Source organism: Macrotis lagotis, chromosome 7, assembly GCF_037893015.1.
Source record: "Macrotis lagotis isolate mMagLag1 chromosome 7, bilby.v1.9.chrom.fasta, whole genome shotgun sequence".
Lineage (NCBI taxonomy): Eukaryota > Metazoa > Chordata > Mammalia > Peramelemorphia > Peramelidae > Macrotis > Macrotis lagotis.
Window position 1 is genome coordinate 202215162 of NC_133664.1, and position 18063 is coordinate 202233224.

Sequence of the window (18063 nt, forward strand, 5' to 3'; positions counted from 1 at the left end):
ATTGGGGTGGGTGGCAGAGGGGCAGCCCCAAAAGGCTTGGGCTGACCTCTCTGGCCACCCCAGACAAGTCTCCCATCCCCCTGCCCAAGTTTTCTCTATTTCCTGTTTGCCCCTCTCTATTTTGGATCCTGGATTTCTGGGTCTTTTTAAAATGCTTAATAAAGGACCTGAAGTAGTTCTAAGAAAAAAAAAAACAAACTAAAATCTTGGTAACTGATCCCTTTATTTTCTGGGTAATAGAAAGGAAAGGTGGAAACAGTGTCAGATATATCCTTGGTCTCAAAGGCCACTGGCAGACAGTGACTGCATCCATGAAATTAAAGGTGCTTGCTCTTTGGAAAGAAAGCTATAACAAAATCTGGACAGCATACTAAAAAAAGCAGAGACATCACCTTACTGACAAAGGGTCATACTAGTCAAAGTTCTAGGAGCAACATATGGCTGTGAGAATTGGACTATAAGGAAAGCTGAAAACCACAGAATCAACCCTTAATGCTGGAGAAGACTTTTGAGAGTTCCATGAACAGCAAGGAGATCAAATCAGTCAGTACTTAACTTAATTCAGGCTATTCACTGGAAAGTTAAATACTGAAGCTGAAGCTTAAATACCTTGGCCACATACTGAGAAAATAGGAATCATTGGAAAAGAGACTATTGTTGGGAAAGATGGAAGGTAAAAGGAAAAGGGAAATGCAAGAGAAGATAGAATAAGTCCCTAGATCTGAAATAATACTCCAGATGAATTCACAGATTCTCCCCCTTCATTATTTTTAACTACATGCAAAGATTGAAAACTATCTAAAAGTATCACCTAAAAGTTTATGAATACCACATTTTTCCTTCATCCTCCCCCTTCCTTCACCCCTCCCCACGAGGGCAAACAATTCCGTAAAAGTTGTACATGTACAATCGTGTTCAACATATTTCCATATTAGTCCATGTTCTGAAAGAAGGCTTAGAACAACGGGGGGGAAATTATAAAAAAGAAAAAATAAAGTTTTAAAAAGTTAACATAGTATGCTTTGTTTTGCATTCAGAACGCATAGTTTTTTCTCTGGATGGCATTATCCAGAACAGGTCTCTCATGATTGTCCTTGATCACTGAATTGCTGAGAGGAGCTGCATTCATCATCGTGGATCATCTTACAATGTTGCTGTTAATGTGCACAGTTCTCTTGGGTCTGCTTACTTCACTCAGCATAAATTCATACAAGTCTTTCCATGCTTTTCTAAAGTCTGGTTGCTTTATAGTTTCTTACAAACAATAGTATTCCATAACATTCATATACCACAATTTGTTCAGCCATTCCCGAATTGATGGGCATCCCCCTCTATTTCCAATTCTTTGCCACTACAAAAAGAACTGCTATAAATATTTTTTTGTCCATGTGGAACTTTCCCATTTTTTTATGATCTCTTTGGGACACAGACCTAGTAGTGAATCTAGAGATTCTTAACTCTAGATCAGTGAAATTCACCATCCTGCCAAAGGATTACACAAAAATGATTAAGAAATCCTGAACTAATAGGGCAATTAGGTGGTGCAGTGGATCTAACAGTGGCTCTGGAGTCAGGAAGATCTGAGTTCAAAACTGACCTCAGACCCTTGATATTTACTAGCTATGTGACCTTGGGCAAGTCACTGAACCCACTGACTTGCCAGAAAAAAAAAGAAAAAAGAAAAGAAAGCAATCTTGTACTAGGTATAGTGTGCATAGTGTGACCAAGGCATCTCTCTAGTCCTGTGCACTATACTTTTGCACCAGGATAAAGGGATGTTAAGAATCCTTACAAAATTTCAAAAGGATAAATGTATTCATAAACTTGAATTTTAAAAATTAACAATCCAAATACAAGATTGGGAAGGTGTATTTAGAAAAAATTTGTCCCTAAGAGTTTTATTTATTTAATAAGTGAATAATATGATATGGCAACTAAGGCAATGGTTACCTCTTGGTTCCATAAGGATAGGAAAAATAGCCAAGACTAGGCAGATGAGTACACTCTTGTGTACTGGTCTGGGTTTACCTTAAGTAGTTTGCTTAGTTTTGTGCATTCCTCTTGAAGAAGAACACTAAGTGGCTATATATGGGTAGGAAAATAAGGAAATCTGGATGGTGAAAAATCTCAAATTCAAGCCACATGTAGATAGGAGAATAATCTCTAAGAGAGATTATCTTCAAGTATTTGAAGTATTGTCTCATGAAAGATGAATTAATTTGTTCATCAGATGACAAGAGTGTGGAACTAGGAGTAATGGATAGAAGTTGCAGAGGGGCATATTAGTTTTGGCATAAGGAAAAAAAACTTATTAAAAATACAGCAGACTATATTAGGATAATATGGGCTCCTCCCGTCAGCAGAAGTCTTTTATAGAGGGGATGACTTTAGCTCTATAATTCTTTGCTTTTATTTTAAAACAAAAGCAATACCTCAACAATGAAACAGAAACACATGATCCATAAATTCTTATTCAGTGCAAAACAAAAATAAAAAGGAAAAAGGGAGGGGAAGGAAGAAATGAAAAGTGTAAGGAGAATCTCTTTACTATTTAATTAGAAAATTGACAATTGATTACTTGACAAGTAATCCCAAAATTTTAGCTGGTTCTTGTTTGTTTTTCCCCACTCCTGGAATCAATTAAGTCTTAAAATTTTATGACTGCCTAAGTCTTTTTCAGTATCTTTTTTATTTATTATTCCCCTCCTGAAACTGAAGAATATTCCACATTTTATTAATAGACTGCCCCTCCCCACCACTCTGTACACCTTTTCTGAATGTGAAGAAAGGAAAGATACTATAGTTTTAGCAAAAATGATCGGGGGGGGGGGGGGGGGGGGGGGGGCGCGGCAGCTAGGTGGTGCAGTGGATAGAGCACTGGCCCTGGAGTCAGGAGTACCTGGGTTCAAATCCAGTCTCAGACACTTAATAATAACCTAGCTGTGTGGCCTTGGGCAAGCCACTTAACCCCATTTGCCTTGCAAAAACTAAAAAGATCTCTGACAGCAGTCATTTAAGAACAAGTATATTTTTAAAATAAATAAGGGGCACTTAAATTTTAGTTTTGTGGTTAAATTAACATGTCACAAATGGTTGAACCTAAAACTGAGTAACAGATAAGCATGCAAATAATATAAAAGACTAAATTTTATTGCTGTTTAAAACTGGAGGCAATTTTGTTAATTCTAAACATGTTAATCTTTCCTAAAGATCAGTTAAGTATCTGTTCTTGTTTAAAATAGTGTTCCTTACCGTTTGGAGGGTTGACCTGTCGTATAGGTACAGTAGAGTTTTGCAAAACTGCTCCTCTTACTGGAGCTTGGGCTGGTGGTGCAGGAAGAGTGGTATAAACCACCTGGTGATTAGTAGGAACTCTTGGAACTGGGAGTCTTGTAGCAGCCTGAGTTACAGGCCGGTGTGTCACATTCACGGTAGTTGGAGCTTTTAGGAAATGGAAAAAGACTTAACAAGTATGCAATAAACAAACAAATTAAATGTAAAACAGCTTTTATATGTCTGTCAAGACAGAATTAAAGCTAACATTCCTCTGTGAAAACTATTAAATACTATCAAACTAATATAACTAATACTTTCAAAATGTGATCATGGATAAATTTGATAATGTCAAATTCAAGGGATATAATAAGAGAATGTCTGAGTTAATCAAAAATTCATGAAATATCTTTATATCATATCTTATGCTGTTGGGATACATACACATATACATTCATTCATATATATGTATTGTCACAGAGAAATTCCAAGCTCAGTTATATTTCCTATTCTTTATTTTGGAAGAAGGAAAAAACAGGATAATGTAAAGGGAAAAGGGAAATAGGTTACTATATATGCAAAGAAATGAGAAAAAGGCAATCCCTATTCAACAGCTGCCTAAATAAAGTCTTTATTATTAGGAATGGACCATGAAGACCTAATTCCCATCATGTTAGATTTAGGCTATGTACTCTTCATCAAGGACTCAATAACTAGAAGTGTTGATCCCTCCACTAATCAAAATTTTAAAAAGATATGGTTAGCTTCCCTTCTGTTTGCTACACTAGTTAACCTTTTATTTTGCACAAGTAGCTTTTACCCAAGATCCCTAGCAGCTACATACAACCTTTTCTCCCTTCTTTTAATCTCTCCTTTTTCTCCATTTCAGTCTTTTAATGACAGCTCCCCTAAGTCTTTTATTCTCACTAATAATATCCTTCTTTCTTCCACCTCTTCACTGGGTTGTTTCCCCTCTATCAATCAATCGCTCCAATAGCAAAAGAAGGATTGAGAAATCAAAAAGCTTAAATTCAATAAAAAACTGACAGATAATGAAAAAGAAAGTAACCAAAATTTGGTAGCAAGAAACCTCAAAATTTTTGCTATTTCAGCAGAACCATTACAATGAAGATAAATAATCATTCATTTGACAATAAGCACTTACTTATGTCAGGCACCTAATGTTTGAAAAACAAAATGATAGGGCAAAAGAAGAAATAGAAACATAAGCACAAGATGCCCTCATCAGTCATTTAAACATTCTAATACTTAAATTCAAAACAAAAAGACTTGCCTGACAAAAGAAAATTCATTCATTAAATATAGCTTAATTCAAAAAACATCTGGTAATTTAGAATTATCAGGAATGACAGCTGATTGCTGATTAATTTTTAATAATCAATTTAATTATTATATGTAATATAGTATCATCATAAAAATTTCATGAGTTAATATTAAGTCTAGTGACCTGTGACAATACTAGAGGGATTAGATTAAAACAATGGAGTGAATCATTTCACTCAATCAAATATATGGCAGCAGAAACTGTTTTATAAGTTACATTATATGTCCTGGTGCTGACAACCCCAAATGAAAATAAAAGTCCAGAATATGAACCTGCCTCCCATATTTACAGAGTTGAAGAACTGTGGATACCAAACACTAAATAAACAATCTGATTTATTTAATATGTTGTTTAGTTTTGCTGGATTGCTTTTTTTAATCACTCTCTGTATTCTTTGTTTTTATTTCTAATTTTAAGGGAACAGTAGGGAAGATATATTTGGAAATTTAAGTAATGTTAAACATACGATATTAAAGATGATAACAATTCAAGTTTAGAAAAATCCCACATCAGCATTCTATCTATTGTAGCAGGGTCACAAAGAAATGCTCCTTTCATAATCAGTTTTCATTCAGTTCTGGGTGGGTAAGTTAAGATCTCAAAGCCCTGAGTTATCTGGTTAAAGGTTTCTTGAGATGGAGTATATATTGCATTAGTGAACACCTCCTCTACAGAAAATAAAGCACCAAGATCAGTTTAACATGTGAACAGTAAATTTCATATAAAGCTTTTTTAAAAAAAAATTATCTGAGGCAGTGAGGTAGTGCAGTGGAAAGAGCACTGGCCCTGGAATCAGGAAGATCTGAGTCCAAATCTGTCCTCAAACACTTAATAATTACCTAGCTGTGTGAAACTGGGCAAGTCACTTAACCCCATTGCCTTGTAAAAGAAAAACAATTATCTGTCATGTTCCAGTTATCCTTAGAAGTTCTTAAGATGGGTGTTTGGCAGTTACCAGGGAAAAAAAAATGTACAGACTTGGGGAGATAATGAATATAGTCCTGTTAGCTCCTTTTACCTCTAGTTATGACAATGAAATGCTTGGTGCAAGCAGATTTGTGAAATGTATGGTGAATCTAAGCTCTTTTACTTCCCAAAAAATAGTTATTAATCAAATGTGATACTAAGTCATTCTTTTCAACTTTTTATTTCCCATAGATCACATCCCTCCAAGATGACTTCAAATCCTCCCCCCAAAAAACAAAAAAAAACCCAAGACTTAATTTCAATCAATTTAATTTTAGTAAAGCTATTAAGCAAATAGTACCTGTAGGTAGTAGGTGTATGGTCGTTTGGGATGGTCCACTTGTTGGCACCCCTGGCTGCTGCAAAGGGACAGGCTGCAAGGGTTGTAATGGACGAGGAAGAGGTTGAGAAGATTGACTCATCACTGATACAGGTGCATGATTTAATTTTTTTGGATCTGTTAAAGAAAGAGTATTCTTTGTCAGAAAACCAGAAGGCAGGGGACAAGGTAAATAATTTCTCTTTCAGGTAGAGGTCAACATTTGCCTTCAAATTACAAGTAGAAAAGTACAACTGTGTTACCACTTTTACTTTATTTAACTGAAAATTGAGCTATGATATAATTAAAACAAAATCTACAATTCCATTAAGATTTAAGAATGAATTCTATCTCTTCAGATTCTGGCCTAGAATTATAAAACCATTATGGTGAAATAAGATCAGGGGTGGAAACAAGGATACTCATTATCACCACTACTATTCAATATAGTATTAAAAATGTTGGCTTCAGCAATTAGGGAAGAAAAAGAAACTGAAACAATTAGAATTGGGAAGGAAGAGACAAAACTCTCACTCTTTGCAAATGACATGATGGTATATCTAGAGAATCCCAAGAAAGCATCCAAAAAAACTACTAGAAACAATTGGCAATTTTAGCAAAGTTGCAGGATATAAAACAAACCCTCATAAATCCTCAACTTTTCTATATATGACTAGCAAGATACAGCAGTAAGAGGCAGAAAAAGAAATCCCATAAAAAGTAACCTCAGACAATATAAAATACATGGGAGTCTATTTGCCAAGGCAGACTCAGAAACTTTTTGAAAACAATTATAAAACACTTCTCACACAAATTAAATCAGATTTAAATAACAGGATGAACCTAATATAATAAAAATGACAATTCTACCAAAACTAAACTATCTGTTTAGTGCCCTACCAATCAAAATTCCAAAAAATTATTTTAATGAGTTAGAAAAAGTTGTAAGTAAATTCAGATGGAGAAATAAAAAGTCAAGAATTTCCAGGGATTCAATGAAAAAAAAGTGCAAAAGAAGCCCTACCAGATCTAAAATTATATTACGAAGCATCAGTCATCAAAACTGTCTGGTATTGGCTAAGAAATAGAGTGGTGGACTAGTGGAATAAACTAGGTGCAATAGCAGGAAACAATTATAGTAATCTGCTGTTTGATAAACCCAAAGAGTCCAGCTATTGGGATAAAAACTCTCTCTGATAAAAACTGCTGGGAAAATTGCAAGTTAGTATGGAAGAAACTTAGATTACACCAACACCTCACAACCTATACCAAGATAAGATCCAAATGGATGCAAGATTTAGACATAAAAAAAACATGGAAAGGGAAGCAGTTTATGACCAAGGAAGAGATGGAGAACGTCACTAAAACAAAGCAGATGACTTCAATTAAATTCAATTAAATTATAAAGCTTTTGCACAGATAAAACCACTGTAGCCAGGATCAAAAGAAATGTAGTAAGATGGAAAACAATCTTTACAACTAATGTTTCTGACAAAAGACTCATTTCTAAAATATACAGAACCAAGTCAGATTAAAAAAAAACAAAAAAAAATTCCCCAATTGACAAATGGTCAAAGGAAATGCAAAGACAATTTGCAGATGAGGAGATCAAAATAATCCATAGTCATATGAAAAATTGCTCTAAAGCATTACTTGTTAGAGAAATGCAAATTAAAGCTTCTCTGAGGTACCACCCTCACACCTCTCAGACTGGCCAATATGACCAAAAAGGATAACAATCATTGTTGGAAGGGTTGTAGGAAATCTGGGACACTAATTCATTGTTGGTGTAGCTGTGAAAACATCCAACCTTTCTGGAGAAAAATTTGGAACTAAGCCCAAAAGGCAACAAAAATGTGCATACTGTTTGATCCAGCAATACCACTACTGGGTCTATACCCTGAAGAGATGATAAAAAAGGGTAAAAGCATCACTTGTATAAAAATATTCATAGCAGTCCTGTTTGTGGTGGCTAAGAATTGGAAATCAAGTAAATGTCCTTCAATTGGGGAATGGCTTAGGCAGACTGTGGTTTATGTATGCCATGGAACACAATTTTTCTATTAGAAACCAGGAGGGATGGGAATTCAGGGAGGCCTGGAGGGATTTGCATGAACTGATGCTGATTGAGATGAGCAGAACTAGAAAAACACTGTACACCCTAACAGCAACATGGGGATGATAATCAACCTTGATGGACTTGCTCATTCCATCAGTGCAACAATCAGGGACAATTTTGGGTTGTCAGCAATGGAGAATACCAACTGTATCCAGATAAAGAACCGTGGAATTTGAACAAAGTTCAAGGACTATTCCCTTTAATTTAGAAAAAAAAAAACCTGATATCTTATTGTTTGATCTTGTTATCTCTTATACTTTATGTTTCTTTCTTAAGGATATGATTTCTCTCTCATCACACTCAATTTGGACCAATGTACAACATGGAAACAATGTAAAGACTGACAAATTGCTTTCTGTGGGGGGGGGGGGGGCAAGTAAGATCGGGGGGGAAATCGCAAAACTCAAAAAAAATAAAATCTTTAATTAAAAAAAATAACTGCAATGACTTTACTTTGAACTAAATGTCTACAAAATCCTCTTTAACAGATGAAATGAACATTTCCAACGGTCTGAAGTTTCAAAAATCAGATGCTGTGTCTTGCCAATTCTACCTACACATCTCTTGCTTCTACGCAGTCTAACTCTGGCCTATATAATCTCTTGCATAGACTACTGTGAAAAGCTTTCTATCTCTTCTAAACAGTCTCTCCATTCTCCAATATATACTTTCAACAGCTACTAAAATAATTATGTAAAAGCACAGGGTTGATAACTGTAGTCTCCTCAAGAATGCCTGTGGCTCCAAATTTTTCTCCATGCACAAACTCCTCAGTCTATACATTTTTAAATATTTATTTGTTTTCTTAATTATTTTTCTGGCTATATGTAATAGTAGTTTGCAACAATCATTTTTATACTTTTCCCCTCACTCACCCCTAGGTAACATAGGCTCTCTACATCTATAACCAACCATACCAAATATGGATCCATATTAATGATGTTGTGAAAGAATCATAAGACAACTGTTCTTTTTTTTTAAATTGAAGATAATAAACTCTGGTCTGCATTTAAACTCCAATCTTTCTCGAGATATGGATGGTATTTCCATCACAAGTCTTTTAGAATTGTCTCTGATTATTATACTGCTGAAATGAAGCCTAACATAGTTGATTATCACCCAATGTTGCTATTGGTGAACATGATATTCTGGTTCTGCTCACTTCACTCAGCATCAGTTCATGCAAGTTTTCCCATGCTATTCTGAAATCCAGTCCTTCATGATTTCTTATAAAACAATAGAGTTCCATCACATTCATATTTTGTTTCTTCAGTCATTTCCCAATTGATGAGCAGGTCAATTCTTTGCCACTACAAAAAAAGCTTCAGCCTACACTTCGAACACTCTCCATAATGTGGTTTCAGCTTATATTTCTTTATTTTACTCCCCTTTACACCATCAAATGCTGTGCCTGGCCTAATAGACATTCCTGAAACTCAGTATTACATTTTCTATTTCTACACCTTTGTACATTATGCCTCATACCTAGAATGTTTCTTTACCTATACATCCCAGAAAACTTACTTTCTTTTACGTATCAAGTTCAGATGGCACCTACCACATCAAGTTTTTAATTATTCCCTTTGCTCTGGATTGGTAGTGCTTCTCTCTTTTATCTCTATATACTTTAGCTATTTTTTATTTTTAGGTTTTTGGGTTTTTGCAAGACAGATAGGGTTAAGTGGCTTGCCCAAGGTCGCACAGCCAGGTAATTATTAAGTGTCTGAGACCAGATTTGAACCCAGGTACTCCTGACTCCAGAGCTAGTGCTTTATCCACTGCACCACCTAGCCGCCCCTCTATTTTTTATTTTTAATCTTTGCAACCTACATGTCAGGCAGTTGATAAATGTGTTGAATTAAGCACAACTGAATTCTGCAATACCATCAATTGCCACTGGTTTTAATTTTCTCTATCAATAATTTTCTTAAGGCACATACCTGTAATGAGGTGGTTAACTTTTCCAGTACACCATCCATGTCATCATCTGTCTGCCCCAGAGAGAAGGGGACAACTTTTAACTAAATATAGTGTAAGCTATGTTGTATGATGTGAAGTTAAGGGATGTCTAAACTTATCTGCTCTTTCCAAGTGCATGAAATTTAATCGAGTTTTTTAAAAATTTAAATAAAGGCTTATTCTTTTTCCAGATCCCTGTTATAAATGCAAACACTATTGACCAGTGAAACATTAGCTGCTGATAGATTCCCAAGAAAAACTCAAGCTTGCATTCTCTCAAAAACTCTCATACTTTCTTGATTTTTATGAAGTTAAAACCAGGGCATTTGTTACATTGAAAGTCAAGTTAATCTAAAGAATTTAGGAATAACTGAGCTGTTTGATTCCAGTCCTGTACTAATGATCCAATTTTTATGAAGTTGAGTAGCAAACTGTTATCAAAGCAAGTCAGCAGGCATTTAACAAGCACCTACCCATTTGCTTGTTAACAGCATCAGGTACACTAGGCGCACAAACACAAAAAGCACTGACGTCCAACTGGGAGTGGACTTCTGAGCAGAACAAGGTGATGAACAGCAGGCAAGGCAAGCAGATAAGATGGGGCAGGTTATTAAAGAATAGAAGAATTTATACAGGGTCATAAAAGTAATAAAAGGGAATGGAATCATCCTTTGGGCAGCAGTGGGGAAGTGGGAGAGAGCCTGGAACAGGAGGGGCCTGAGGCAGAGAGACCTGAGTTCAAATGTGACCTTAAGACACTTGACATTTCCTAACTGTGTGACCTTGGGGAAGTCACTTAATCCTGACTGTCTTGCATCCAGGGCCATCTCCAGACGTCCTGATCTATATTCTGGCCACTGGACCTAGATGGCTCTGGAGGAGAAAGAGAGGCTGTTGACTTAGCACAACACCCCTTCATTCAAATCCAGTTCATGTGCTTCTCAAGGCATTACACCTCCCTGATTCTTCTTTAAGAAGAAAGGACAAACATTATCATCACCATGATTTAATAAAATCTTCCAGTTCCATTGGGCAGCAATTTAGGTACAAGAAGCAGACAGGAAGAAGTAATCCAAGGATGGAGTCTGACAAGTAATGAGCAGTAACAGGACCGGGGTGGGGGTGGGGGTGGTGGGGGTGAGGAATTTAGTAGTAGAGGACAATATAAAACTGAATTATTAAGAACAGGGTTGAGGTTGGGAAGGGAGCAAAGTAAAGCCAGAGGAGAGGTAATGTCCTGAGAAAATACTGAGGGCTGGAGGGATTAAGAGGCTCCAAATTAAAGGGAAAAAACTAGGTTTAAGAGGGGTAAAGTTATGGGAGAACTGGAATAATAGAATATTAGGGTCAGAACGAGGAATATCAGGTTTTTTTTAATCAATTCAAAGGAACAGTGGGTAATGAATGGCAAGATCCAGAGTATGACTACCTTTGCGTATGACTGAGAAGGGAGGAAACATTAAGTGACCAGCAAGTTCAGGTACTGTGTTTAATGCTTTACAAATATCATTTCCTTTGATTCTCCAAAAAACTTCATGGGGAAGATGCTATTATTTCTCCAATTTTATAGTTGAAGAAACTGAGGCAAATAGAGGTTACTTGTAGAGTGACAATAGTTACTCATTGTCTGAGGTCACACATGAACCTGGTTTTTCCTATCTTCAGGCCTAGTGTTTTATCTGCAGGGCTACTCAGTTATCTCTCAGCAGAGGAAAACAGTAGATTATGAGATTTGAAGAGACTGATGAAATGAGAGGTTAAGGGGATTTCTGAGAAAGCATCTATATGTGTGGTGCTTTAGTCCCCTAGTGTTAGGGACATAATTTAGAAGGAATGAACTTAAGGTGTCGAACTTTTTGAAAAAGAAAGAATAACAACATGAGGGTTAAAATACATCAGACTCTGACATCAGACATTATAGACCAAGAGCTATGCACCTATACTGGGTGAAAAATTTAAATAGCATAAATTTCAAAGGATAAGACAGATGAAATGTCTGCAAAAGGAGATGGCAACGGGAAAAAGGGGTATTCTGACTTTCCAGATCCAATGTGGGAGGTGCAATGTGAGAGAAAAGAGGAAGACCAGGGATGCATGTCACAAGAGGAAAACAGGAGCTCAGGAGTAAAAGTAGATGAAAGGATTAACAAATGAAAGATTAAAAGTGAGTAGATGAAAAAGGCCCAGAATAAAAGGAAGTTTATTCATTCTGAAATGGGAATTCCAGTAGGCACAGTGGAAGAGATACAGAAGTTTGAGGTGTAATATGGTTGGGAAGGTTGAGGAAAATAAATATGAGAGGTGGGGAGAGGAACAGATAGTGGGAGGTCACAAAGCACAGAGAGTAAAACTGATTAGTAGATGAATCTGAATGTCCAATCTTTACAGGGTGATGCTAGAGGTCATGGCACAGTGGATAAGAGCACTAGCCCTGGAGTCAGAACAACCTGAGTTCAAATCCAGCCTCAGACACTTAATAATTACCTAGCTGTGTGACCTTGGGCAAGTCACTTAACTCCATTGCTTTGAAAAAAACAAAACAAAAAGGAATCTGTATGCCTCGTATTCAGGATCCAGGGCCAAAGCTGAGTTGGCTCCAATTTATTGGGCAATTGATATGCATTGCTTAATAAATTATTATGCTCAGAAGAGTGAACATTTGTTTCTTCTGTCATTTTATTTTCCACCTGCCACAGTGCTAGTTGAATATATATATGCACACATTTGAAAAGAAGGTTCCAAATTGGAAGATGTGCAAGAAAAGTACCCCTTACCATGTTTTATCATTATGTTCTCCATTTCCTGCCTATTATAATTATTGGGTTTTGTTTGTTAAGCTCTGAGGTCATAGAAACAAGACATAATTTAACTTATCACTTCCAAAATACAGTCAAAATTTACAAAATAACAAGCCTCATGAATCTTATAGCAAGAATTTCCATTCTTCCATCATCTTCCATCAACAAAACTTCAAAACTAGTTGAAAAGTCAGCAAAAGCAAGGTTTTTTTTCCTTTGAACAATTTCCAATGAACAGCTAAACTGAAGAATGTCAGTCTTTTAAGGAAAAAAAAATCTGGGGAAAGAAACAGATATTGATACTTTACAACACCTAATAATTCTGCTAAAGATAAAAAGATATTTTTAAAAATGTAAATTGCTAATTTATATTTGTAGTCAGTGTTCTGTTAACAACATATAAGTTAACTCACTCACAATACAACATTTTAATAATTAAAGTGGAAATGGCCAAAAAGTTAAGAATCAGAACCACCTTTGGGTAAATGGTTTTTAAGACCACCAACAAGAATACATTATGGAAAATTTTGAAATGGGGCATAGTGGATAGAGCACTAGCCCTGGAGTCAGGAGGACCTGATTCAAATCTGCCCTCAGACACTTTAAATAATTACCAGTGGTGTGACCTTGGGCAAGTCACTAAACCCTATTGCCTTAAATAAAAAAATTTTTTTAAAAAGAAAAAAAATTTTGAAATGAAAGACTTCCAAGAACTACCTCCAGCTACTACTATAAGTCCATTACTAAAAAGATGCACTCTCTAGAAAGTGGAACTTCTTTGACTTACCCTGTGAAGTACCAACTTCTTCATCATCCAATGTGAGATCAATGACACCTCCTGAATCACTGCCTGTGGCTTTTCCACTCTGAAAAACAAAAGTTCTGCATTTTGAAAAGGCAACTGGGAAGATATGAAAGAAGAGGAAAGGGGGGGAAAGGGAATACTGAGTTAAAACAAAAGGGGGAGGGGATTTGGAAAAGTCTAGATTAGTTACTAAATTAGTTACTAAGGTGGAGAGAGCGGTGATGAAGCACTGAGAATTAAGGAGTAGAAGACAGAATCCAGACTTTAAAATAAATCATACACTATAAAAAGATGTTTGAGGAAAAAGAAAGGCACCAAAGATCATTTTCAATGAAAAATGGTTTACAGATTAAAAATCACAGAAAGGATAAATCAATGAAGCTAAGTGTATGAACCACACAGAAATACATTGTTACAGTATTTATTATGAATGTCTTATTCAGAAAAAAATTGAAGGATGGAAGACTGAATAAACAATATACAGTATTTCAATTCTTCAAAATTGTATTCCTAGGAAAAGCTAGTGACATTTCATGTTTTCCCTGAAATAACCAGAAATACATTCAATCTTTCTTTTTCTTTCTTTTCTTTTTTATAAGTTATTGCAAAGCAATGGGATTAAGTAACTTGTCTAAGGTCACACAGCTGGGTAATTATTATTAAGTGTCTGAAGCCAGATTTGAACTCAAGGTCCTCCTGACTTCAGGGCCAATGCTCTATCCATTGCACCACTGAGCTGCAGTTCCACTGTACCACCGAATTGTTCCTTCAATCTATGTTTTTTTCAGGTTTTTGCAAGGCATATGGGGGGTTAAGTAGCTTGCCCAAGGCCACACAGCTAGGTAATTATTAAGTGTCTGGGACAGGATTTGAACCCAGGTACTCCTGACTCCAGAGCCAGTGCTTCAACCACCTAGCTGCCCCTCAATCTATTTTCTAGTGGAATTTAACTCAAAATGTTTTTTCAGGTTCAAAATTTATCACTGACTCATTTTAATACACTGACAATATAACTTGATTGTTCTTTCCCTGACCCGGCACTAATTTCACCCCTTGGTGAACCAGCTAATTTCTGTAATGGTACAGGAGAAAAGTAATGGTAAAGTAATTTCTGTAATGGTACAGGAGTAAAGGAGAAAAGTTACTATTAACAAAGTGAGTAGTTTTAAAGGTTTTGCCAACAGAGCCAGCTAAGTGGCACAGTGGATAGAGCACCAGTCCTGGAGTCAGAAGTACTTGTGTTCAAATCCGGCCTCGGACACTTAATAATTACCTAGCTGTGTGGTCTTGGGCAAACCACTTAACCCCAATTTGTCTTGTAAAATCCTTAAAAAAAAAAGTTTTGCCAATCATAAGTTAGGGTACCAGTTAGAAGGGGTAGAGTCATATGACTACACAGATACTCAGTCAATAGCAATTCCTATCATCAGAATGAAGATTTCTAAGAATAATTTTAATAAAATCCTCTTCTCTTCCAATCACACAATTCAGTTAAAAATATACAAAGATAGCAAGAAAATCATGAAAATCAAACTTCAAACAAATAATATCTCTTGCTAACTGAAACAACAATTTCTGAAAAGGATTATTTGTTTTCAAGCTTAGAAACCTGGCAGAAAAAATTTTATTGAAAATTCTGAGTAATTGTGAGGAACTGTGATTTTATATAAGATGTGAATTATAAGCTACATAATGGAAACTTGAGGTAATGATTTCAAGATGTAATAACGGATAACACTAACTGCATATCATTACTATGCAATTGTAGTCCAATTTGAATTAGTTTCATTTTTAAAAATTTAGATTAGCTTTATTTTTTCATTACTTTAAAGAATATTAGTCAATGTAAAATATTTTTGAACTGCTGATGAATTTGAATTGAGTCTTTTACTATAGTTGTTAGGGGAAAAAACTGTTAGGGTAAAAAAGCAGACACTATTTTTCCTTGACCTGTGTCAAAAACTTAACATGTAGTAGAAATCAGTTCTTGATTTAGAAGAATGAAAATATTGAGGGGATTGGGACAGCAAGTATTGTGGGAATAGAATCAACCACAAATAACTCCATCTTGTGACTCAATCCTGGTCTCTGCTCAGTTCCCTTTCTACTCAATGAGTCGAGTACAATTTCTGTTTTGTGAGTAATTTTATTCAATTATGAGTTTTGGAAGAAAATCTTATTGCATCATTTAACCCTAGCCCTCGATGTCTGGGAAAGTGGACCACCTCTACCTGCTGCTTAGAAATGCTGGCCAGAAACTCAGTAAGATCCCAAGACTGATGATTTCTCATAATGACCTCTATAGCATCCAAGATGTCTTATGTGAAAACTGGCACCAATTAAGCACCAAAAAAAAAAAAAAAAAAAGGTTTTTTTAATTTTTTTTTTTTTGCTAAGCAATGGGGTTAAGTGGCTTGCCCAAGGCCACACAGCTAGGTAATTGGTAATTATTAAGTGTCTGTGACGGGATTTGAACCCAGGTACTCCTGACTCCAGGGGCTGGTGCTTTATCCCCACTACTCCACCTAGCCGCCCCCCCCAAAAAAACAGTTCTTCCCAAGAATGTAATATATCTTTGTAGCAAAGTAGGGTTAGGGTAGATTTTTGGGAGATTTTGTATAAATTGTTATTCTTCTGTCCCTTAATACCATTGCTAAAAAAAAAACAACAAAAAAAACCTGGCACCATTAACAGTTAATCAGTGTCTCCATATTCCTTCAACTGAAGGCAGATATTCTTTTCTGATTGTCTTTCTATCCCAACATGCAAAATACCTAATCTTTTCTACAATTAGAAATAAAATCCTGGTTAGTTATATCCTTTTAATTAATTGGTCTTATTTGATTAATTGGTTTTAACGTATGGAAAGATGAGGAAGGCCTGGCTCCAATTTCTTGGGTAACTTATATGCACTCTTAATAAATTACTATGCTCAGAAAAGTGAACCTTTGTTTCCTCATTCATTTTATCTTTCACTCTCCACTGCATTAAGTTTTAATTTCAAATGTTTTAACGCAACCTGAAATGTGTGTTCTCAAGTATCTAAGAAACAGGAAACAAACTTCTAAACACTTTACGCTTTTCGAGAAAAAGTAGATCCAGTATTAAAAACAAGATATTATAGGGAACCAGTATTACATAACTTGTCATGTAGTTAAGTGAAGTTCTGAGCAAATACATTTTGTAAGGTTCCTGTGCGAGTTACATAACTTATGAAGTTGGCTTCAAGGAACAAAAATGTACATTTATCACTATAGGTTCTATAACATCTTTATTCAGATTTAAATCAATAAAGTGTAGACTCACTAAAACTTACAATGATTTTTTAAGGAAAATGTTGGTCTGATTTTTGAAAAAAATGGGATTTTTTTTTAAAATGCAGGTTTATCACTTACCTTAATAACTCAAAAGTGCTGCCAGGATATAATCCCATGGAAAGATGCTCTAATGAACTTTACTAAATTAAATAACTATAATTTGTAATTAGTTATTTGGAATGAAAATGAATATATTCCCTAAAGTTATCTTACATCTAGCCCTAAATTACCACAAATCCCAAATAAGAAGTCAGAATGAGATTAATAATAAATTTGAGAAATCTCCCAAGGAGGGTTGGTTATGAGAGATAAGTAGGCAATTCTGATTCCTCAAATAAAGACTGCATTAACTGGTTAACAATCTTCTTCTGAGAGAAAATACCCAAATATGCAAAATCCCAATAATAACCCTGAGTTCTGATTTTTATTTTTTAAAAGGTTATAACTCTGAATATTTAAGAGAAAAATAGAGAATACACTAACTACATGCATTCAAAACTAAAAGACTCTTAGTACTACTTATTGCTGTCATCAATATTTCATGAGTTACTAAAACCTCACTGAAATAATTAGTTTATCATAAGACCACCACTCCTCCCTCAATTATGTTCCTTATCTGTAAGACAAAGTTTGTAATAAATGACTTAAGACTATTCTATACAGATCTAAGAATTCACAAAACTTAAGTGACCTTAGGCAAGTCACTTAACTCCACTACCTTAAATAAATAAATAAAATTTAAAAGGAATACTATTGTCCACTATAGCTTTTGCCAAAACACAACTATTCCACCCCAAAAAACATAGTAAATAAATCTTTCCTTGAAAGTGATAAATAGTATTTATCTAAAACCAAGCACCATGATTATCTGGGTGACAGGCTAGAGAGGCCTGTCCAATAATATCAAGGGTAACAAAAGTATATCCATTACCACCATTACTACTCAAAATTGTACTAGAAATGCTAGCTACAAAAGTAAGACAAGAAAAAGAAATGGAAGGAATAAGCACAAAGGAAAACAAAAAGATGTAATGAGAAAACTGGACAATTTGCATTTTCTAGAATAGTTATTTTTATTTTGTCCATTATATGGGGAACTTCTGAATTTCTTTGTTAGGTTTCTAAAGATGGCATATTTAATTCTATTTTTTCAACAAATACT

The 18063-nt window shown here is 35.3% G+C and overlaps 1 protein-coding gene across 5 annotated transcripts in view; it reads right to left on the minus strand.

The window, feature by feature from the left end:
* Positions 1 to 18063, minus strand: part of ATF7IP (activating transcription factor 7 interacting protein) — a 137193-nt gene that overhangs the window by 15114 nt on the left and 104016 nt on the right. For all 5 annotated transcript variants that reach the window (XM_074194544.1, XM_074194540.1, XM_074194543.1 and 2 more), the window contains 3 exons: positions 13567 to 13645; positions 5886 to 6041; positions 3253 to 3441 (listed from right to left, as the gene is read on the minus strand). In XM_074194544.1, the coding sequence (XP_074050645.1) occupies positions 3253 to 3441; positions 5886 to 6041; positions 13567 to 13645 (424 nt within the window). The remainder of the gene's footprint in view (positions 1 to 3252; positions 3442 to 5885; positions 6042 to 13566; positions 13646 to 18063) is intronic.